This window comes from Pristis pectinata, chromosome 10, assembly GCF_009764475.1.
Source record: "Pristis pectinata isolate sPriPec2 chromosome 10, sPriPec2.1.pri, whole genome shotgun sequence".
Lineage (NCBI taxonomy): Eukaryota > Metazoa > Chordata > Chondrichthyes > Rhinopristiformes > Pristidae > Pristis > Pristis pectinata.
Window position 1 is genome coordinate 56433475 of NC_067414.1, and position 25406 is coordinate 56458880.

A 25406-nucleotide genomic window follows, 5' to 3' on the forward strand; every position below is an offset into this window, starting at 1 on the left:
TTTTATTTCTGTTTGCTTTTGAGGATGAAGAGAGTGCAGAATTTGGGCTATGTATTCCTTTGAGTTCTGAATCATGCATGTTAAGGAGAGAATGCTAAAGAATGCATTTGTAGAAGGACCTCTTTTTTAATGTGACTCAAACTGAAACTCTTTTTTTAAAAAAATCATTTAAAGGAACAAAATATGGTACAAGACTTAATGAAGAAAATAAGTGCTTAAATATCAAGACATAAAAATAACTATTGCTGCACTGAGTATTCTCAGAATTATACACATTATAAACCTATAAAATTACAGGAAATGCAAGTACAGCTCTTTAGCCCAGGGCAAATCCATTTTGGTATGCTGGAATCCAGTCAATGGCAGGAATTTATAGATGGGTATAATTGCAGTGAACTTGAAAATAGCATCATCACCTTCACAGCATAGCAACAGGATTAATAGTACTGTAATTATGATGTGCTATCATAACAGAATAAGAAGTCACATTAAAATTAGTTACAGAGTCATAGTTACACAGCATGGAAATGGGTCCTTCGGCACATGCTGACCAAGATGTCTGTCTGAGCTCATTTCCCTCCAAACCTTTTCTATTCATGTGCCTGTCAAAATGTCTTTTAAACATTGTAATTGCACCTGCTTCTGCAGCTTCCTCTGGCAGCTCATTCCACTGTGTGAAAAAGTTCCCCTTGGGTTTCTTTTAAATCTTTCCCCTCTATTCTTAACTCTGTTCTCCTGTTTTAGACTCCCCTCCCCCTGGACAAAAGACAGTGACAAACAACCTTATCTATGCTCCTCATGATTTTGTATGTCTCTATAAGGTGGTCCCTCACTCTCCTACACTTCAGGGAAACAGCCCCAGACTATCCAGTCTCTCCTTGTAGCTCAAGCCCTGCAGTCCTGGCAACAGTTAGAATTTAATGTTGTCCATAATCTGTGGATTTGCAGTTAGTCCTATAGTTGCTCTATTTTCCACATCAGAATAAAAAAAATCTGACATTTTCTTGAAGGTGTTTTTGTGAAATTCCTTCACCATCATGGCTGTCTTAGTGTGACATGTTTGATTGCAGTGACAATATGATAGTTGATGCAAGCATCTAATAATGTCTATCTGATGTAAGTGCCTTTGTCTCTTTGAAATCTGTTTTCAAGTGGAGGATTATATCTGCCAAATTTGCAATATTAATTTCTCAGCCAAAAATAAACAATACACGGTGAAAGATGATACAGTTAGAAATATTTAAGCTAATAACAGTTTGTGTTGCCATGTAGATTTTGCCAAGAATCTGTATAATAACCAAGCTCTACCTGAGAGAAATTTTAACTTTGCTACACATCTGTTTATAACTTTTTTCTGTTTAGAGTTCAGATTTTTGTTGCTGTAAAATTTTAATTTCCATTTGAAATGTGTGTTTGAAAATTTTTGTAGGACCAAAGATCAATCTTCCAGGGTTAGAAGTGGGATTTTACAAGAGTCATCTAATTTTTCAAATGTAATACATTTTAAAATTTGAGATTCTCATTTGCTTACACTCCATCAAATGGAAAGGTACAGGAACGGCTATGGCAGAAAACAGCAGATTCATTTTACTGGGAAGAGTTGGGAAAAACCAGTTGTGGTTGAATGACAAGGTAAAAATGTAAACTCCTATCAAAGTTACCTGTCCAGGGAAATATTACATGTAGACATTTTAAGAAAGTTTTCATTTTGGAAATAATTACGCAGTTTTCAATGGAATGTATGCAAGAAGTGTCCCAGCTGATCACGTAAGTCTTCCGGTGAAGGAGCTTTAAGTGCTGGGAGCTAATTAGATCAAGTTATGAAGATGTCATTCAGTTCCCATTTTAAAGTTATACTATTATTTAAATATTTCCACAATGGATGGGAAGCAGTTTGTGGGAGAAGAGATGGACTGATTGCAGTGGCAGCTGAGGGCAAAAAATGGAGTGGAGAGTGGAGATGCAAAGATAGAAGAGTGAGGATGGGAAGAGGCAGGGGAAAAGTAGATAAGTAGCAACCGATGGAGTAAGGAATAGGCTGTGTGGATATAGTGGCAGCTATAAAGCTGATTATCTTCTGAGTGAGGGAGAGATGTGCTTATGTAGTTCTCTTACTATAGATGATGCAGATTAGAATGTGATTTGGAATTCTGTGAAAGTCACAGTTGAGATTAAGTGCTCAAGGCTATGGTTTTTTTTGCTTGGAGCTGAGAGGTTTTCCAGGTGGAAAGAAAGTGGCAGTTTGAGTTTTGTATAATAATAAAAAAATGCCCAATTTTGATTTTCAGAAGAGGACAAGGCTGAACAAATTATATCCAAATGATGTCTGTTCTGTTCTCTTGAGTGGGAGGTTGTCCTGGAGCTGAAACTATTAGGTATTTTGAGCAGCACTTGACATAGACATTCCTGGGTCACATGCTGCCATTTGTTTTGCTTCATCAGGATCATGTCAGTTGCACTGTCAGTTCAGAATCGACTAATACTCCACCCGGCTGTGTATAAGGAACTTCAATCAAAAAAGGGCTGCTTGTTAATCTGCATTTCAAAGCACAACCAGACTGGGCCTGTAATGTTTTCCTTCAGGATGCCCTCTCAGTATGGGCAAAGGAATAGGTCAGAGAATGGGGTTATAGCCTCTTCAAACTGCTAATTTTTTTTCTCTTAATTGTAAATGGTGCATTAAGAGTTGATGGTATTTCTGGGAACGTAATGTTAAATAGCTTTAAGAAAACACTTTTTGAGGCTTAATAGTTTTCAGCTGCAGGTCAGGTAAAATTTCAATATGGCAATCACCAAGAAAAGATGGCAGGAAGTTTTTAATACATTTATTAAGAGTTTTGAAATTACCTAATGCAATAAAGATAGCACTTATATTGGGCTTCAGACGAGAAGCAGCTTGGCACTTTTTGACGTGGACTGAAACCAGCAGTGTCCCAGACTGTGAGACCTGAGCATTAGAAATGGGTAAGAATGCTGGAGCAGAGGCCAATAGAAAGGGGTCACTCGATCATGGTGCAGAAGAGCAGTTATTTAAAGTCTACTGGGTGGGAGGAAGTCTCAATTTTTTTCTTTCATTTTCTTTGTGGGGTAGGGGGTGGATTGGATTGGTGGACAGTCAACTTCACTAATTTTTGAGAGGCAATATTACTCAGCCAGTGAAATCAAAATGCCAACATTTTCTTCCGATCATTGGAAGTAAGAGGGAAGATAACACCAAGAAATCTGGGGCATTTATAGGATGGTCTCGCAAGCAGCCTACTTGAAAATATGTTGTCTGTGTTGATGTTTAGTCTTGTTGAATTTGGGTGCTTTTTCTATGATTTGTTGGATATCTGAAACAAAGTACCTATTTTTTAAAAAAACATATGTTTCATATCTGGAAATGCATGTTCTGTGGAAACAGACCTAACCTACTTTAATCACCAACTTGTAGGAAATTGTGCAGAAAGCACTGTGCTTGTGGTAGAGTATGGATGTGAAGTATGACATGAGGATTTTGATCTCTATCAGTATTGCTCTGCTGATGTATGGAGTTAAGTAAATCCCATTTGTCCTAAAAGGAATTTTTAGCGTTGGAGTGGTGGTTTTGGTGAAATGGTGAACCATGTTAAATAGCAATCTGACATTCATAGATCTGGGAGTTTTCCTCATGAACTTTTTTCATAATGTTAGCAAATTAAAACAGATCAAAAACATTTAAATATAATGCTAGAATAATGTAATATTGTCTGGAATTTGCAGTGACATTAATAGAGAAGCTACGAAAGCTTGCAATGGAGTTTGCCCATGTGTAGTTACTGCTTAGGAATCCAGAATTTGCTGTTAATAATTCCCTGTAGCTTCATAGGATGTCTTGTTGAATGTTCGGTGTAGTTGGGGGAAACTGACAAACTTAATTCATGAACTGTTCGTCCTGTTTTCAAAAAAAAAGCCATAGAAGAATGTGAAGCAGCTCAGTTTTTAATGACATACTAATCATAATTATGGCATAGTTGCCCTTCTGGCCCTAAAAAACTTTATATATAAAAAAAAGTATGTGGATTGTTATAACCTCAGTTTATTTTTAAATTACTTGCCTTTACAAATCTAATTTTTTTAACTTGACATTTTAGCTTGTACCATAATTTCTTGGTGGTCTCAACTATTTCATCTTGCTCTTAATTACATTTAAAAAAAGTTGCTTAACAGTTGATGCTTATTTACTCTTTGCTTTACAGTCTGTGAAACTACAGTGATTGGCTATGCAACCAACATGGCATATTCCAACTCTCATTTACTGGGCAGTTTCGTTAAGGTCAGCAGTGAGCTTTAGTGCTACTGACTATAAAATCCCAAGTCATTATGTATTTTGTTGCATGTGCAGCCAAAAAAATTGTTTCTGAAACACTGGGGCAAATGTATCTTTAGCAAACTGAATCAAATTCATGATTTTACTTCTGATTAACAGTCTTAAAATAAGGTTATTTGTTTAACCATAGCCAGTTTTTCATTTTTTTAAATTTAATAATGAATCCTATTTAGGTAATGATGCACAGTGCACAACCATTGACTGGAACCAATGGAAGAAGGTGCAAGGAAGATGAGAGATTGATTAATGCCACTCTACGGGCAGGGAAACGTGGTTATATAATTGACACCAGATCAATTACTACTGCTCAGCAAGCGAGAGCCAAAGGAGGTGGCTTTGAACAGGAAGCACATTATCCTCAGTGGCGACGAATTCACAAGTCCATTGAGAGGTAAGTAAGCACCACAGCTGTTCATCTTATACTGATTTTATAAGCATTTGTTCATGCTGTATGGTGTGCAGAAGGATGTTGTTTTTGTTTGGAACAATTTGGCTAAAACACTTAAAAATGCAAGCTTACAATCAAAATTAAATACTTAATTAGATCAAAATTATGTTGGTCTGAGTTCTTTAAAAAGGACCACTAAATAAAATATTGCCTCCTGAGCTCTGAAAACTAGAATCCAGTTGAGTATTTTAAAGAAGTAAAAAGATGTAATCAAACAGAAAACCAACCCGCTTTATTCCATGTAATATATACAGTATAGTACTAATTCTTACATATGATGTACATTTTATGATTATATAAACCATACTTTGAGTTTTGAGTTTTTTTAATGTTCACGCTACTTGTGAGAAAAGTAATATGTCAACATTGATTGTCCCACAGTAATTGTTGGCATCTGATAAGGCAGTACCCTCCTTACTCATTTCCCATATATACACTGGAATCTATAAGAAACCAAATAACTTTTAAAACACAGTTAACAAATATTTATATCCTGAGTGAGACATGACAGGTGGGAACTATCCAGCTCAAAGCACAAAGTGGAGATGCAAGAGACTGCAGATGCTGGCATCTGGGTCCTGATGCAGGTCTCAACCCAAAATGTTGACAATTCCTCTCCCTCCACAGATGCTGCTGAACCTACTGAGTTCCTCCAGCAGTTCTTTTTTTTTGCTCAAAGCACAAGGTAGGGGTACACCTTAAGTAGTGGCAAACTGGAAGAAGGATTCTAGGGGTAGGATTCATCTTTGAGAGTGAGCTAGTCCAGTGTCTTGGTGATTCTTTTTTATTATTTCTCTAATGGGATGAGCAAATGTCTTATGACAGACATAGAGTCATAGAGCATGGAAACGAGCCCTTTGGCCCAACTGGTCCATGCCAACCAAAATTCCCATCTAAGCTAGATCCTAGACAAGTACAAGGCTTATGGCAGTTTTGAAGAGATTAGGTTTGCAATAGCTAGGGGCAACAAGTGAAGTACAGTAAAACTGAGATAATCTGGCACCTTTGGAACTTTGGTGCCAGGTAGGCAGATTTGTAAGCTATTGAATATTATTCCTTTTAATATACCAACACACTTTTAATTTGCCCTTTTTATTTTAGATATTACACAGTGGTATTGATAAATTTCCTAGTACACAGAATGAGTTTAAAGGGAATGTGGGAAACAAAACATAGTATTTTAAAGGAGCATAGTAACAAGGCCTTTGTGTGTTAAAATGAGTGTGGGAAGGCGGCCTTGATGAGCCAGGTGCCGAACCATTGAGATTTCCAAATAATGGGATAGTGGAGTTTTTCTGTAGTACGTGTGACGTTTCCATTATTATACCTATTGTCCACCATGCACTTTTGCTCACTTTGACTACTTTTCACTGCTATGTATTCTTTTATTAGAAATGTGCAAATAAAATTGACAAGATTATAAAAACTGGAAGGATAAAATTGTCTTAATTGTGACTAGTAGTTTCCCAATGTCATTATTAATACAATGTGACATCATTCCCTCATACTGGATACATTTAGACTAATGGGGGAAAAATAAGGTAGGTGAGAGGGAAGGTTTGTAACAATGCTTTACCACAAATGGAAAAATGTTGTCTTTCAGCTGAAAGAAAGACGTGAAAGAAAACATAAATGGCATGGTTGAAATAACAGCTCACTGTAAATTATTGATAAGGCATCCAGATCTGAAACAGCTTCATGGACATGATTGGTTTCAGGGGAGCACAGTAAACCGCCTGCTGAGCCATTGAGATTTCCAAATGGTTGGATGGTGTATTCTCAGAGTTTGACTGTATTTATTCTGAGTAACGTTCCTCTTTTGCTGCTCAAAGGGTGCTTGCATTTAAACAAAATCTGGCTGTACTTAATAATAAAAAGGGATACTTTAGCAGTATTGAAACCAAGTATTATAGATTTTTGAGCCACTGGCCACACTATATCTGCTAAGTATCTGTCAGAAGATGGTTGTAGTTGGAATTTAAAATTGTGCAAAAATGAAGGCTGAGCTTCCAGTATCACTCCTGCTCTGAAACCTAGCTAAAATTGTATTATTTAAAGTGTGCTTAGAGAGAAAAGTGGAAAATTTAATGTCTAGCTGTTATGCACTGGTAAATATTATAGTAGGGTTCTTGCACAAAAGAGTCAAGTACAGTGAATCAATTTTATTGATTGTTGATTGTTTTGGGATAGTGCAAAAATACTTTGTCACACAGATCCTTAAGTGCCTTGTGCATGGCTTTTATGTATCCTAAGTACAAGGAACTTTCATGGTTGCGTGTTATGTGTTTCTTTTAATCAGGTACCACATTCTTCAGGAAAGTTTAATTAAACTGGTTGAAGCTTCTAATGACCAATCCCACAACATGGATAGATGGCTGAGCAAACTGGAGGCTTCCAGCTGGTTGACCCACATAAAAGAAATATTAACCACTGCTTGCCTGGCTGCACAGTGTATTGACAGGTAAGATCTTGTTTCATAAAGGCACAGAATGACACACTGCACATCATGCTGGGAACTAACTCTTGGGTGAATTTACCCAGTTAATCTGACTTCATATTTTCAGCCATTGATCATGTTTCCACAACCTTTTCAAATAATGCATTTCAGATCACAACTACTCAGTGGATATTTAGAAAAAAGTTCCGTCGAGGATTTTTGTGCCTATATCCTCAAATGTCGTATTTCTCTCATCATTCTTCCTAATAAAGCACACCACTTCTATGCTAAATTTCTTCTGTTATGTGTCTGCCTTTTCAGAAAATGCTCTCTCCCTCTCTTATCTGCCCCATTATTGACGACTTTTGTGTCATCAGCAAACTTTGAAATTATGCTTTCTGTACTTTCCGTTTACTAACTGTTTACTGTTTGTATGTTCATAACAGCATCTCATCTTCCAGGCTTGATATCAAATTCTCTAACTTTAGATAACTTCTTTCTTCTTGTCTATTTCTGCCTGCCATTCTTTTCTGTTTTCTTCCGTGTGTATAATCTGGCCTTCTGGGCATATCCCGCTATGTCAGAACTACCTCAGCAACAAATTACACAGCCATAGTAGCTTAACCTTATCCCACCAGCCACATGGCTTCATTCTTTCTCTTGGTTTCACCCATTTTACTGCTAGCTAAACAAAACTATTTCTCTCTTCCTCAGGTCTGCTGATGGATTCCCTTGTCTGAAATGTTAACTATTTCTCTTTCCATTGATGCTGCCTGACTTAGTTTTTCCAGCATTTTCCATTTTCTGCGTTTTTATCTTGTGGGCTCAGTTTGGTTTTTATCTGACTTGTTAAATCCTTCCTGCCAAGCAGATCCCACCACCTTACCATTAACAAATCATTATGCCACCCAAGAAACTTAATGTACTAGTGACTGTCATTCATCCATTTTGACTCATCACATTTGTTCCACACATCTGTTACGGACTCAGTGAAAGTCCCTTTAAGATAGAGAGTGTGTGTATGTGTGTGTGGGGCGTGCTTACGTCAATAGAAGATAAAGGACGTAATGACGTTGTTGAAGAAGTCAGAAGAAGAAGGAGAGAGGGAGAGAAGGGAGAGAGACACCAGCCTGCTTGTTTTCTCTATCGATGGATGAGAAACAATAACTGTGTTTGCCACAGAAATCCATGTATGGAAGTTGGAAGTAATCCGGTGGAGTTCACTTTGTTGCTGACCTGTAGAAGGAAACAGGTATTTATGTGTGGATGACCACGGTTCGGATGCTTTTCGGGGTGAGGAAGTCACTACCGAGTAAACACTGAAGTGTCGTTTGGGTTCCATCGTGGAACATTTGGATTTCGTATGTACTCTCTCTATGTTTTTCTACATCTACATCTTATCTTCAGACAACGGTGGTTGTTGAAGAAGCCCTTGCTCATGTTTCACCTTATGGCTTGCGGAACTGAACTTTAAGAACCATTCCGGAACTGGGGAGTTTTGGACTTTGTCACACACACACACACGAAGAGTTTAGTTTTGGGGTTAACGTTCGAGGTTTAACTTTTTGAATTCTAACATTCTAACATTTTTACTTTTATTTTACGTATTATCATAATTAGTAATTAATAAAATAGTTTTTAACACTGAATCATGCTCAGTGTGTTTCTTTTGTTGCTGGTTTGTGACACATCCCTCCTCATTTTCTCTCCTACTGAAAACTAATTTGTATCTCTATTTTCGAGAACTGCCAAAGAATCACAGACCTGAAACATTGTTCTCTTTCCACAAATGCCTTACCTGAGATTTTCCAGCATTGCTTGTTGTTGTTTCAGATTTTTTTCTGTTTATAATAATGAAGCATTTTTTGATATCAGATGAACACTTTTTTATTATGTTTTAATTGGGCCTATCAACTGACAAACCTGTTCTGTGACGTATTTAATTCATGACTTTCTCTAGTGATTCTGACTATAAGCTGTTTTTCCTCATTCTAATAAATTATCAATGTATTTGCTTTCCAATATTTGCCTGTCAGCAAAATGTTTCAAATACATATTATTACTCCTAACTTTGTTAATCATTCAGAAAATGTCTTTGTAGTTCTTGCAGTATTTAATGCCAGGTCATAATTTGAGTTTATGAAATACAACATTGAAAGTCTCAATTCATTTTGCTTGGGATCAATTCTAGTAGAGACTAAAATAATTTTAACAGCAGGAACATTTTATGTGGAACTGTAACGTGCTTTATACAAAACATAGGGGGAAGCAATGTGATTCTTTTTGGGCTCAGTGAATATTGATCCTTGGTATTCAACATTGTGCTTTTCTTGAGGTAATTCATAGTACAACCTACATTCTTTTGAAACATTCTTTCTGTTCCTCTTTTAGGGAAGGTGCATCTGTATTGGTTCATGGCAGTGAAGGGATTGACTCTACTTTGCAAGTCACCTCTCTTGCCCACATTATCCTAGATCCACAGTCGAGAACAATTAATGGATTTGAGGCCTTAATTGAGCGTGAATGGTTGCAGGTATAATGGATCTAATTTGGCTGCTTTTGCTAATTAAATTCTAACTAAGTGTTGTTTTAAAAGATGTAACCACAATATTGAATTTGATTAATATTGTTGCTGTGATTGAGTTGCAGTTAAGGAAGTGAGAAAAAATAAGGCAAAGTTAGGTTTATTTTTGTATGTATACACAGCTGCATTGAAAAATATTTGCAGCAGCATCACAGGCATATAGCATCAGATGCACAACATTCACAAGAAAAATACAAATTATACAAAAAAGAACACAATTAGAACAAAAAAGTCCATTGTTGTGCAATAACAATGTTACTGGCTATTGTACATATTAAGGAAATACAGGTAGAAGCAATAATGCTCTGATCTTTAGAAGCTTTGTCGTCTTTTTGCCATCCTTGCATGATTGATATACACAAGGTGTAAACGCAGTTTCTTTTTGTACTACTTTACCAAAGCAACAGCTGCTAATAATTTAGCTTAAAAAGCCAAAAGGTTGGAAGGATGTCGTAAATTGGTTTATTGTTGTCACATGTACTGAGGTACAGTGAAAGACTTTGTTTTGCATGCCATCCACACAGATCATTTCATTACATCAGTACATCAAAGTAGTACAAGGGAAAAGCAATAACAGAATGCAGAATATAATATTACAGTTGCTGAAAAAGTGCAGTGCAGCCAGACAACAAGATGCAAGGCCATGATGAGGTAGATGTAAGGTTAAGAGTCTATCTTAACGTACAAGAAGTCTGTTCAATTATCTTATAACAGCGGGATAGAGGCTGTCCTTGAGCCTGGTGGTTGTGCTTTCAGGTTTTTATATCTTCTGCTCGATGGGAGGAGAGAGAATGTCTAGAGTGGGAGGGATCTTTGATTATGTTGGCTGCTTTACTGAGGCAGCGCGAAGCATAGATAGAGTTCGTGGAGGGGAGGCTGGTTTTTATGATGTGCTGGGCTGTGTCCACAACTCTCTGCAGGTTCTTGCAATCTTAGGCAGAGCAGTTGCCAGGCAGTGATGGATCCAGACACAATACTTTCTAAATTGGTTTATTATTGTCACATGTACCGAGGTACAGTGGAAAAATTTTGTTTTGCATGCCATCCATACAGATCATTTCATTACGTCACTACATCGAGGTAGTACAAGGGAAAAGCAATAACAGAATGCAGAATAAAGTGTTACAGTTATAGAGAAAGTACAGTGCAGGCAGATAATAAGGTGCAAGGTCATGACAAGGTGGATCGTGAGGTCAAGAGTCCATCTTACCATATAAGAGGACCATTCAGTAGTCTTATAACAGCAGGATAGAAGCTGTCCTTGAGCCTGTTGGTAAGGACAACTTCTATCCTGCCGTTATAAGACTATTGAATCTATAAAAATTGGTGAGGGTCATTGGGGACATACCAAATTTCTTTAGCTTCCTGAGAAAGTACAGGCACTGGTGCACTTTCTTAGCCATGACGTCTATGTGGGGCAGGCTATTGGTGATGTTTACTCTTAAAGGTTATTTAAAAAATTTAAATGGTGAAAGATTGCAGTGTGCTGTTGTGCAGAGGAACTTGGGAGTGCTTGTGCATGAATTGCAAAAGGTTGGTTTGCAGGTGCAACAGGTTATCAAGAAGGCAAATGGAATGTTGGCCGCCTCTGCTTGAGGGATTGAATTTAAGAGCAGGGAGGTTATGCTGCAACTGTACAGGGTACTAGTGAGGCCACATCTGGAGTATTGTGTGCAATTCTGGTCTCCTTACTTGAGAAAAGATATATTGGCTTTAGAGGTGGTGCAGAGGAGGTTCACCAGGTTGATTCCAGAGATGAGGGGGTTAGCCTATGAGCAGAGATTGAGTCACCTGGGACTGTACTCACTGGAATTCAGAAGAATGAGAGAGGACCTTATAGAAACATACAAAATTATGAAAGGGATAGATAAGATCGAGGCAGGAAGGTGGTTTCCACTGGTAGGTGAGATTTAGGATGGAGATGAGGAGAAACTGCTTTTTCCAGAGTAGTGAATCTGTGGAATTCTCTGCACAGGGAAGCAGTAGTGGCTACTTCATTAAATATATTCAAGACGCAGTTAGATAGAGTTTTGCATATTAGGGAAATTAAGGGTTATAGGGAAAAGGTGGATCTGAGTCCACGGCCAGATCCACCTTTTCCTGTTCCTATATATTCTGCTGTCATGACACCATGCCACAAGGCTCGCTATCTCCTGTTACATTATTTGAGATTCGGCCCTCTATGGTGGTGTCATCTGCAAATTTGTAGATGGATTTAGAGTAGAATCTGGCCATGCAGTCGTGAGTGTATAGGGAGTAAAGTAGGGGGACGAGAACACAGCCTTGTAGGGCACCAGTGTTGAGGATAATCGTGGCGGAGGTGTTGCTGCCTATCCTTACTGATTGTGGTCTGTTGGTCAGGAAGCCAAGGATCCAGTTGCAAAGGGTGGTATTGAGCCCCAGGTCTGAGTTTGGAGATGAGTTTGCTTGGAATTTTGGTATTGAAGGTGGACCTGTAGTCAATAAATAGCAGTCTGACATGGGTGTCTTTATTATCCAAATGCTCCATAGATGAGTGTTGGACCGGGGAGACGACATTGGGAGGAATAAAGCCAAGCACAGTTTTTTCCGTTACTGGGATGGGAAGTGGGACGAAAGACATGTCAGTAATTGCTTTTGCATTGTTTTTAATGTAGAAATCTTAATGCGGGAATCAAGAACTAGGGAACATTATTTCAGAATAATAGGTTTCCCTTTTAAACAGCTGTGGAACTTTTGAGGGTTGTGAATCTTAAAAATTCTCTCTTCCAGAGAATTGTGGGGGCTGAATCACTGAATATGTTCAAACTTGAGATAGATTTTTGTCTATAGTGGAACTGAAGTTCTAGAGTTGAGGCCTAGATCAGGTCATCCATGATCTTATTGAAAGGCAGACTTGTCTCCTCTTTGTTTTTCATGAATGCCAGTTGCTTAATGTCATTATCAACTTCTGTATTGAAAGGAATGTTTTTTAAACTGAAGTAATTGTATTCAAATTGCTTATTTGTTCTAGGCTGGCCATCCATTCCAGCAACGGTGTGCTCAGTCAGCCTATTCCAATTCCAAGCAGAAGAATGAAGCTCCTGCATTTCTCCTCTTTTTAGATTGCTGCTGGCAGATCCAGCGCCAATTTCCATGTTCGTTTGAGTTTAATGAACAGTTCCTAATCGTGTTGTTTGAACACGCTTATGCCTCTCAATTTGGGACCTTCTTGGGTAATAATGAAAATGAAAGGTGAGTGGTACTTGAGATAGAAATATTTTGTTGCATTGTAGGTTTCCCCAAGTAAGATGATGAGTAGCTTTTCCCTCAACTGTGAATCATCTCCTGTTTCCAATTTTCATATTCTCTTCTAGCTGAGAGAACAAGAAAGCCAAACTTCTCCATTGTTGGTAACCAAGTGATCAATGTATCTTTTGTGGAGTGAATTTGGCTTTGACAGTTTTCATTTCCCCTTCTGGTTCTTTATTTTTGTTCGTGGGTTGTGAGCATTACTGAATATTGCATTTATTATCCATCCATGACTACACTTTGAGCTGTGCCGGACATCATTAAGTCCTCCCCAGGATGTATTTAAAGTAATTGGATGAGTTTTATTGGATTTAGTTTAGAATTCAGACTTGTAATTATGGCATTCTGTCCATGGGGTTACCAGAGACACTACATTTTTAATCCTGAATATGTAATCATTAATGTGTATGGTTTCTAAAGTTGACCCAAAATGAGCATATTTTTGCATTAATCCAGTGATTTTATAGCTATAAGTAATTAATGTTTTGAGTAGTTTTGGGATAGTTGCAATTGTTTTCCATGTGTAAGTATATACATTTTGTTGTAGATCCTCTACTAAGACATGTTAGGCATGCACATTTTTTTAAAAAAAAGTTATCCAAAGTTGTAATAGGTGTTATCTATGGTTCAGTTGGTAACATACTTTTGTCAGAGTTTGAAATTGATAAAGAAGTTGAATTCAAATCCCATGAAGGAGAGGATAGCACTGTCCCTGACACCATCTTTCAGATGAACGTGTTTTTAGCACAGCACCCGGTGATCACAGTATCATGAGGTGGAGACTTTGGGGAGATGAGGACAATGGTGACAGAATTAAATAAATAAAGTTTTAAGCCAGACATGACAGGTCAGATGTTGTTGCAGCTATTGTACAAAGTTGATGGAAACCTTTGAGATCCATTTGTTCACATCTGCAGAATATCTGTCTGTAGCTCAAGGAACTTCAGCTCTCGGTTGATGAGATGAAGTGAGATTAGGATAGTTGATGCATCAAAGAGCAGGAAGGTTATCTGGATACTTTGTTCCAGGATAGTTGTCATGCTCTTTGGATTAGTACTGCAGAATTGGTCACTTAAGAGAGGCAGGTGTGACTAAATGAGGCAGATTAAAGGAATCCAGAAGCTAGTCTTGCAACAGCTGAAGTCCTTGTACTTTTCCAACAAGCTTGAGGTTCCTGCAGCCATTATGGATGAGAGCAGAGGTTGCAGAGTGGATGAACAAATTGACCAAAGCACTATAGTATAGGAGCTCATTCAAGTCCGGGAAGTGAAAAGGAATGTAGTGGTAATGAGAGACAATATATTTAGGGAGACTTAATATTTTCATTTGCATACACAAGTGTGAGTCTGACGGCTGTGTTGCCTGGCATCTGTGGAAGGACATCTCTTCAGTCCCATTCACTGGGGTCCACATGGGAACAGACTTCATAGTAAAAGACAGGAAAGTAGCATTGGAGTGAGAGATCAGCCGTGATCTTATTGAGTGGTGGAGCAGGCAAGTAAAATTTGAATCCTAGAACTTGGCAGCATTGAGAAAGGTCATTTAGCCCTTTCGCTCTGAGAATTCTGTGATCTCATTGCCCTGCCATATCACCATTCCTTTTTGCCCAGATAATGTAACCTGTTCCTTTCTTAAAGCTAATTTTTTTTCCCTCTGGCGGCACACTATGTGAATAACTATGTGCACACATTTGTAGGTCTTTTTGTGAGGTTTACAATAGTAATATGCAGACAGCATGTGATCCTAAAGGGGAAAATTGGCTCCAGAATTGGAGTTTGCATTTAACCAGAAATCAATATTTGTTTGTTCCTTGCTACCTCCAGCAGTTGTAACATGTCCATCCCCAACTTGGGCCAAAATATAATTTGCTTTTTAAGCTCTCCATTGAGAACACTCACAAGAATACAAGAAACTAGGAGCAGGAGTAGGTCACCTGGTCCCTCAAGCCTGTCTTGTTATTCAATATGATCATGGCTGATCTATGCTGGCCTCAATTCCTTTTCTGTGTCAGTTCCCCATGAGCCTCAATTCCTCACTCTTTCAAATAATTATCCATTTCCACCTTAAATATATGTAATGATCTGGCCTCCACCACCCTCCGGGTGTGGGGGGGGGGAAGGATGTGGATTTCTTCTCTCAGAGCTTCACTGCACTCTGAGAGAAGAAATTTCTACGCACTTCATTTTGCAGCTATGTCCCCTTGATCGTGACTTTTGTCATTAGTAGAAGCATCTCAATGTCTACTGTCAAGCCCCCTTAGGATTTTGTATTTTTGAATAAGGTCACCCCTCATTCTTCTAAAGTCCAAGGAATATAGACCCAAGCTACCTAGCCTCTCTTGGTACGACACCCCTCTCATTCCAGGAATTGGCCTGGTGAATCTCCTTTGGACTGCCTCCAATGCTACCATATCCATTTTTGGATAAGTGAACCAAAACTGCACACTATTCAAGGTGTGGCCTCGTCAGCACCCTGCACAACTGTAATAAAACCTCCCTTTTCTTAAACTCCATCAGCTTTGCAATAATAGCCAACATGTTGTTTGCCACCTTAACTACTTGGACCTAGAACACCTAGATCCCTCTGAACTTCATTTATTTGCATCTCCCTCTATTTAGAAAATAATCCACTTTTTGGTTTCTCTTACTGAAGTTCATAACCTTGCACTTCCCCAACATTGCACACCATTTGACAGGTTTTTGCCCAATCACTCTGATTATGCAACAGGATATAATATAATGACCTCATCGCAACACGCCCTTCTGCCTATTTTCACATGATCGTCATACTAGGAAACCTTGCATTTCGTTTCCTCTTCAGTTCATTCAATGGCATTTAACCTGATCATGCAGCAGAGGCCATTAGCAAAATGTATGATATTAATTCAAAAATATTGCAATTCACATCTACTTAAGAAATTTTGAGCAATGTTTTCCCTTTCAATATAGTTTAAGCAGCTGAAATGGTTCCAGTACTTGGGCTTGAATTATAATTTTTAAACAGTTGAAATTGGAAATATTCCTAAAGAAGGTCTAGAGATTTTTAGGCTAAACACTATAATAGCTTTTTATCTTTACTGTAGGAAACTCCAAATATGTGATTCAATTCTGATCTGTACTAAGTTGAGTTATTTAGAGAGAGGAAGAATGTAATGAATGTTAGCATTTGCTATACTAAATTTTCTCTCTGGTTTTGAAGTGTATCAGGACAGTGGAAGAAAATGTAATTATTTCTTTCCTCCGGAGGGAGTCATTTGGTTAAGATTTAGAAACTGCTGTTAAACTAATTTTCCAGAAGCTCCTGCAGAATTTACCCAAAATGCCCAAGATATTAAGTAATGAAAAATAATGCATAGAACTGTAATAAGTTGCTTTTTTAACTGATAATCCAGCAATCCATCAAATGAAATATTTGTTACTTTGATGTTATGTATATATTATTGGCAAAGCTCAGTGAGCCTTATCTAATTTTATGATATCGTAATGCTCTAGATTTTGCAATTGGCAGTGAAGCAAATGCATCTGTTGCTGACCTCAAATAAATATCCACAGCAATCTTGCACATTGTCTGGTGTGGACATCTTTTCTCTCATGTCAGTTGTTTTCAAGCCCCAACTCAAGGAAATCCCTGACCTGCAGCAGAAGATCATCAAGTTGGCTCATCATGCAATCACATTGAAGAATTCTCACATGTAGTGGGAGGGGGGGAAAAAAAAGTGTAGTTATATGTATTGTACATACAGATGGGAAAATACATTTAAGATTAGGGTAGAGGCTTTTTAATTTTTATTTTAAATCTACTCCCAGTTGGCAGCTCAGTAAGCTGTCATGTCCTGAGTTTAGGTCTACTTGGTGCTGCTGTCAGCTTGTCTTTCTGCATTCCCCATTGAACCAGGGTTGATCTCCTGACTTGATAGAAATGGTGGAGTGAGGAATATGATGGGCATGAGTATACAGGTTATGGTGGTACACTTGGATGCCTTGGATCCCAATTTTGGATGCCCAGTTCTGAGCCACCAGATCTGTTCTGAGTCTATTCCGTTGGTACAGTTGTAGTGGAGCACAATGCAAATTACGTGGTAATCACTTTCTCTCATGCTGTTGTGGATGGATGCATCTGTTACAGATGGATTGGTGGAATGAGGTCAAAATGGTTTAGCCCTCATGCTGCATACCCTGTCTGGGAACAAAAGGCCTTCAGGGGTCGGCCAGCAATGACACTATCAAGCTATTCTTGGTGGTGGACATTGCAGTTTCCTCCCCCTGCTACTTTCCATGCTGCCAAGTGTTCTTCAATATGGAGCACTAGCTCATCATTTGAGGATGGACAGCTCTGATAATCAGGAGGTATTCTTGCTCATACTTGACCTGATGATGTGAGGCTACATTGGATCTAGAATCGTTGTTGAGAACTCCCAGGGATATTCCTTTCCACTGGTGTACCAGAGAGCTGTTGCCTCTGGTGGGTTTGTATGGATTGTATGTCCAGGCCTCTGGATTACTTTTGGTAACTTAAATACAAACCATATCAGGTTGTGGCAGAGAACAATTTCAGATGTTTGATATAAAACATGCTGTAGTTGAGGTATGATTGAATGTCTTGGAGCACCAAGTGATTTGATTTGTTTTGTGTGACATGATTGAATTAGTACCTGAGTTTATTAAAGCTAAGCGCTGGTAAACATGAATTTGTATTATTTGATTACTTACAAAGAAAGAATGTTGAGACGTATTTTTCTTTGTTGTTCCAGGCGCAAACTAAAGCTTCAGCAGAAAACTGTCTCTCTATGGTCTTGGGTGAATAGACCAAAAGAGCTGGAAAAGTACTTGAACCCTCTCTATGAAGCAAACAGCTTAGTCATCTGGCCTTCAGTGGCACCACAAAGTTTACAGCTTTGGGAAGGTGATTTTATTCATCTAGAAATTGTGATTTTTTTTTTTTCCCCCCAATTTTTCTGTTTTCAAGATTGCCAACTTCCTGGGAGTGTTCAGCACATATTCTTTTAATTTGCATACTAATAATCTTGTTAACATAATATAGTATTGCTATATTTATATTTTTGTGATGGGCTTGTGTAGATTAAACATAGTCGCTCACTTCTTCATGAACACCCTGCTCGCAATTGTTTTGAAATTAGTATTATGACATTGCATTTATTTTGGATTTAATGGGGTATGAGATTAAATTCGCTTAATTAGGCTACTGATATTCACAAGTGTAATGCACTTCAAGTAAAATTTCATGTGAGTTTGAATGCCAGGTTTGGGATTGCTGGTACTAGTACTTAATACTGGTCTAGTAAACTAGAAGCCTGGAGTATCAATCCAGCAACATAAATTCAATTCCCACCATGGACTCTTTTTCCACCATAGACTCCTTCTCCTGGCCAGGTACCTTTGCTCTTTTCTTTAAACAAGAAGTCAATTATAGTGTGTATTTTCCTGATGTAGTTGCTGTGGATACTTGAACCAAAGGTTATAAAGAAAATTTGGGATTCCTTGAAAGTTAGTTATCTGCATTTTTAATTATAGGTGTATTTCTCCGATGGAATCGTTCTTCAAAATACCTGGATGAGGCCTGGGATGAAATAATTCATATTATTGAGTATAATAAGGATTTGCAGGCAAAAGTAAATGCACTTCGACGTCAGCTAGCTGAGCTACAAACAGAAGATGGAGATCTTGAAAGTCCTTGAAAAATATTGCAGATTTATAAATTATTACATTTACTCCATTGAAAAAAAGTAACATTTTGTATATGATGCTGTGCATGTATTAATCCTTAAGTATATTTGAACATCAAGTTCTCTCCAGTAGGAGGAAATTTAGACGAATCCTTGCTATTAGTTACATGGTAATAATTCAGATGCCCCGAAAACAGCTTTTGAGGAGGAATATTTTTCAGTACGGTTTTAAAGTAAAATCTGCAAATCAAGCTGCTAACCATCCAATTTCAGGATGGATTAATCAGAAAAATATTGCACAAGTATTGAAATATAATTCCTTATATAACCTTGCCTGTGTATTTCCACTCTCCGTCTTATTGTACTGTCGCTGCTGTTTACTAGGCCCTATCCTTATGGAAGGTGTGAGCAAATCACTGATTGTGGGAGCAGTTAAATAATCAAATTATTAAATTAGAAGGATGACTGAATTATTGAAGCATTTATTGAATTTTGTAACACATTGAGAATTTGTCAAAGTCTGCTATTGTATAATTTAAAAATTAACATTCAGAAATAGCATCTTTTTTTTAGAGATGTATTTTCACATGCGATAACGTATGTCAAAATGGGAGCGTGTAATTTAAAGTAGATTAATGTACTTCAGGCCATGAATCTTTGGCAGATGCAGAGGAAATTACTAAGTTTAGTTTAATATTGCCATCGGTTATTGCACTTAGATGTATCTGTACTTTGGTTGAAAGAAAACTACTTTCCTTGGAAATTATGACCTGACCAGAAGCTACTGAAACTTACTCATGTGGAAACATTGCACCTACTACATGTCACGAGTAATGATTTCTGCTAACAGTGCCAGATTGCTATTAATAGATCTGCAGGCCTATTTGTTATCACTTGAAGCCTTAGAAACACTCATCCTAATGCTTATTATACTAAAATATGGAAGAAATGAGAGACAATGATGAGCTCGATTCTGATTCTATTCAATGGCAAGTAAAATTTTTTTGAGCAAAGTGAATTATGCAAATTATTATTATTATTAAGTGCATTTATAATGAAATGATCAGCTTATTTTGATTTGAAATGGAAGAGGACCAATCTAGCTGCAAAGTTGGAATGTTTTTGTTTAACAGACAAAAATAATGTTAAAATTATGCAGGAAAAATACCTCCCAAGAATATTAACACTTCTTCAGATGGGCAAAAACATCTACATACATGGATGTAATCTATTTCTGGATTGTGGTACCATTGTTTGCACTTTATGAAGAATATACTTCAGTTATATCATTGTCAGGTGGTAACTTTACTCTATGAAATTAACCTCTCATGTTAAATGTATACCAAGAAATTATAACTACTAAGTAGAATATGTTCACAAGACTTAATGGTTGCTTATTTATAACAGACCACTGAGTTGCACAATTCAAGTATGTCATTTTTTGCTGAAGGAACTGTAGTTAAGTGAATTTGAAAATACACTATATGCCCACTTCTACCAAACAATCATTTCCAGTCTTTATTTGAACTAGCACTTTAACGTTCTAACAGAAAAGTCCTTACTGAAATTTTAACCTGCATATGCTTGTTATTCTTTGTTGGCATCGTTCCTGTACAAATTAACATTTGAAATGATCTTGAAGTAATTGTTGCTGATAAAGCAGAGAAGTTGGTGTAGGAAATTATGACACAATGCATCCTTCCTTATCTGTGCAGATGCTTGTTTGGATACTTTGCTGATCATTGGATGAAATAATTAGGGCAGCTTTTTAAAAGTATATTTATGTCTTTGTTACACTACATTATTAAAATTAGATATTTTGGAGGTTAACACAAAGTCTGTGATATCAGATGTCCTTGGATGTTTTTAATTGTTTTGGCCAGTCTATTACCTTTACTATTTTTTTTGAAAATTCTGAATTGGATAAATGCTTGACTAGTTCCAGAAAGTTTGGATCCATTTTTAGCATGGGATAGTACCAATGTGGTCATATCAATAGAGTTGTGAGATATTAATAACATCTTCAAACCTCAACTGTAAGGCGAGTGGCTTTTTATTTACAAACAACCCCCTTCACCTTGAAACCCCACCACCTCATCCAAGGGGGAAAATAGCCTCTTCCTTCGTGGAGCCAGTTCAATTGAGGCCAGTTTTGAGATCACAGTAGTCTACTGCCAGGTAACTTTTGAAGTTAGTGTGACTGTTGCTGATACAATTTTGTGAGGAACTGCATTAATGCTTTTACAAAATAACTTCAAGTTCTCCATTTATATTCAATTAAAGATAGATGCAATTCAAGTACTGATGGGTATGTAATTTTTGCCAATGGCAACGTGATTTTGAAACTGATGATGTGAGTGCTGATTCTTTTAGATTGCTTCAGGAAGATATCACTTGCTGTTCTGATGGTTGCCCCTTTGGCTTTCTTCCATAATTGAAGCTTGCTTATCAGTGTCAATAGAGAATCTTTAAAAGGATGTAATTTTTTTCAATAATTAATCTCTAATGGACTGGAGTAATTAGCATTTAAATGTTCTGTCAATATTTATGGTTGTGAAGCATTTTGTGCTAAATTCAGAAATCCTGTTTAAATCATTTTGTAGTACTGTATGGCCAATGTAGTACATGTATATGAAAACAGCTGACTTCAATCTATCTGATTATGTGAACCAGATGATATGTAGGTAATGCAATATTTGAAACTCATGCAAATTCAGTCTTTCTGCAAATTCAACCAGGTGTTTACTTCACTTATGTGAAAATTTAAAATATAAGGGTATGAAATTTGTTCAAAATACAAGCTATGCTGTGTGAAATGTTATCATTGGTTAAGTCCTGTCTAAATTATGCAATGCATGCATTGGCTTGAAATGTAATTCTTTTGACATTAAATGTTTTAAATACACATGACCCTATCTGCTGTCTTCATTCACACTTGTATCCAATAACATCATCCTTGCATTATTTTAATTTGACATTTTGAAATAAAATTTAAAATTATGATCAGGGATTGCAATTTTTTTTGTTTAAATCCTATTTTGAATTGTTGCTTTACTAGTTTAATCAAAGAATAATTCTGTTGAAATTATTATGAATCATTTTTTCAAAGTGCAGTTGAAGAACTCAATGCAGACCATCTTACGCACAGAGCGGATTCTGGGTCCTAACTCTGGCAGTGTGGGAGTTTTCAGTTCTATTAATAATTAGACCACAATAGTTTGGCTATTATCTTTGCAAAGTGTTTGTATTTTGAAGGTACCTGCATAATTGTTGGATAAATTCTAAATCATTGCATTAGATCTGTAAATTTGATGACGTAATTTCAACTTAATGGCCCTCATGTTTTATGATAGTCTACAAAAGCAAAGTTTAGACACCTGATTCAGCTTGTTCTTCCATAAGAACCAATGAACCAATGTGGCATGTCATTTATTAAGGGCTATTTATTTAGAAAAAATCTTTTCCTTTACGAGAAGCTAAATGTGATGGAAATGTTTGTACTGTTAAGCATTTTCAGAGATTGTATACGCTCCATTACAAGTTGTTTTCCAACTGAAGTGAAGTATTTTTTTGAGGTTGACAGCTGAATAAGATGGAATGAAAGTTTACAAAAAATTTGTTTTTGTAAATAAGAGGTTTTCTTTTAAATATTCAAAAACCATGTTGCTCATTCATTGTTGATATAGTGAAGAATCAGAACAATGAAAGAAGCTGCCTTCCTCTTCAGCAGTCCCTCAGGATCAAGGAGGACTTGATTCCACTCTGGTTTTGTCATTTCTGCGGTGCCTGATGAGGCCAATGTGTGAGCTGCAGACTCTTCCACAGATGTTAATTTATAAAGTTGTCTTCTGCTTCTGCTACATGCCCTGGGCCTCTTTGTGCTTCTGATGCATGATTTCAAGGTTTTCAGTCTCCTCCTCAATGCTCCTCCACTTTGAGTACTCATTGGCAATAGATTCCCAGGAGTCACTGTGGATGAGGCATTTCTTTGAGAAGGCTTTGAGCATATCCATGAATCTTCTGCCTGCCTGATAATTGCTCCTCTTGTCGGAGCTCAGCATAGACTCTATAATGCCTATTATTAATCCACTATGCTGAATATTAGCAAATCAGCAAAAAATATTTTAACATACTTGCAGGCCCTAATCTAAAACTATATGTGTCAAGGTTGTGGTAAGGAAGAGACTTATTTACTGCTAGCTTTGTGCAGTAATTTTTATACAAAAATTGAATTAACATTTTTATAATTAAGTTATACTGCAGTTAACCACCTTTGGTATTCTGCTTGCAAGTTACAATTGTATTTATTCAAAAAGGCCCTCCCTAAATTGCAGTTTTGTAACATATGCCGCTCTTCTCTCCCTCTCACATTGATTAACTCAGTACTGACTTTCATTGTCAGGAAAGGAGAGAAAAATGGCAATGAGACACGAGGGAAAAGTGCGTGTTATTTTCAGCTTGTGGGCTTGGGTCACAGGTGGGCAACCATCATTGTGTGGTGGACTGCCTATGGGGATGTAGGGGTTAGCCTACCCTTCCATCGAAGGGCAGTCAGCAGTTTGGTGGAACCTGCTCGCAGGACTGGGTTAAGTCAAGTGTTTGGGGAAGGGGCATACCTCCTTCAGCCCAGTTGTGCAATGGAATGGATTGGTCCTTGCTGAAGAATGATGGCTAATGGCAGATGAAAGATAACAGTTGGTTCACAATGGAAAGCACAAGATGACAAGGTATAAAATTTGTTGCCCCAAATGCCTACTCACTTTTGCAAAATTACTGCCATTAAAATGTCAACATTTTTGCTGTTGTTATGTCAACAATCATTTTTTAAAAGGTTCATCCTGCAATTTAGGGTCTTGCCAGTATAAATCTAACTAAAAGTATACAATGTATTTTTATAACTAATCTATTTAATATTTTTTTCAATTTGATACTTTAATGAAACTTAAAAATTGACTGTCAGACAAATAAAAACATGTTCAATGCTGTAACTATTGAGTGTTCAACATTACTTTTTAATAATCCCATGATTTTTTTCGTTGGGATAACTTGTTTATTTTGGTGATTTGTCTTGAAGATTAAAATGCAACAGTTATAGGGGTGGCAGTATCACCTTATAATACCATTTTCAAGTAATCTTGATGAACCAGTATTAAAATCCTTTTGTCCTCTGGTTGAGAATTGATAACCGCCCTTCAAATCCTGCTGGAGAGTATGTAAGAAAATGATGTTACCAAACCAACTTGTTGACCAGAGATGTTAACATTCTCTCTATAAATGCTGTTGGACGTGTATTTCCAGCATTCCTTTTTTTAAATTTCAGACTTGTAATTGCAATATTTGCCTTTCGGGAATGACTGGTTTGTTTATAGTAGTCTTTTAAATCTGATTTGATAACTTTCAATTTCGCATGATTGTGCATATTTGAGATTACCACACTGGGTAATCCATCATATTCTGAATACTTCAGCCGTTGGAAATGAAATTATGAATATATCATGAACCAAACATTTTTATTTCCAGATTTGTTAAGTTCATGAAGTGATTTTAGTAATATTTTTAAATTAGGTGCCCTGACCCCTCTATCTGTCATGCAATCTTGCTGTATCCCTGAGTCATTTTCATTCCCAATTCGACTCCAGCCAAACACTCCCCTTCATTTTGTTAATCCTGCTACTATTAAAGGTTGAATCACCCATGGATAAACTCGGCTCTATTGCTTGGCTTTTGCCGGGTTTTATTGGGTTTGACGTGTCCAGACTAAAATAATCCATGGCAATGCTTGCCATTTTCAAGCTCTTGTCACATTGCTGAATACATTTGTTCCAAGCCCACCGACCTCATATTGGAAGTCTCATGTGTTTAAAGAGTGCGCACCGGAATTTAGTGGTTATGATTTATGCCATCGTGGGGTTGAAGTTGTCTTTGATCTGACCCCTCGCCGCAAGTGTTTGGTTGGAAGATAAGGTATTTTTCCAAGCTGTTGAGCTTTATTAGTGCAGCGTAGAAGATAGAAGATACGTGGGATGGGCAAAAAACGAAGTAATGAGCAACTTGAAGATCAGGATCACACTTGTGGATGGTTCTGAGGTCGTCTGCAAGGTATTAACCCGGCCTTCGGCAAGCTTTCCTGTAGAGGAAATCACGTTCGAGAAGTTCTTAATATCCTTATTAGTGACGAGTTTGTTTAACTTGGTTTATCCGTAGGTCACTCTTACGCATTTGCACTATTTGATATAAACAAACTACACTCTGGAGCGTAAGTCTAGTAAAAATTGGTCTTTTTCAGTCGAATGCTAATAAAACAATCACTTATAAAAGGGGAAGTACTTTTTCTCTAACCTATTGTAACGTCACATGGCGTCTCTGTTAATTGTACCTGCACGATGTGAAATTTATTAGGGCTGTGCTCAACGCGACGGAGCAATGTCCCTATCGCGGCAGCCGGAATGCCATGAAAACGACGTGGAAAAGTCAGAGCAAATCCATCAACCTGCGCCACGTGGGGACCTGCCCTTGGATTGCTAGGATACTGCGGGTGGATCGACGTCGCTGGGATACGGCCAGATGATTGACATCGAGGCTTCTCCAGCGGGACCAATGAGCGTTGAGGCTTCGGCAAAAGGAGCCAATCATAGT

The 25406-nt window shown here is 37.5% G+C and overlaps 1 protein-coding gene across 1 annotated transcript in view; it reads left to right on the forward strand.

The window, feature by feature from the left end:
- Positions 1 to 21675, forward strand: part of mtmr9 (myotubularin related protein 9) — a 56103-nt gene extending 34428 nt beyond the window's left edge. The window contains exons 5-10 of the mRNA XM_052025200.1: positions 4522 to 4739; positions 7096 to 7257; positions 9625 to 9766; positions 12810 to 13030; positions 17838 to 17989; positions 18619 to 21675. Coding sequence (XP_051881160.1) covers positions 4522 to 4739; positions 7096 to 7257; positions 9625 to 9766; positions 12810 to 13030; positions 17838 to 17989; positions 18619 to 18782 — 1059 coding nt within the window. The 3' untranslated portion in view covers positions 18783 to 21675. The remainder of the gene's footprint in view (positions 1 to 4521; positions 4740 to 7095; positions 7258 to 9624; positions 9767 to 12809; positions 13031 to 17837; positions 17990 to 18618) is intronic.
- Positions 21676 to 25406: the final 3731 nt, after the last annotated feature.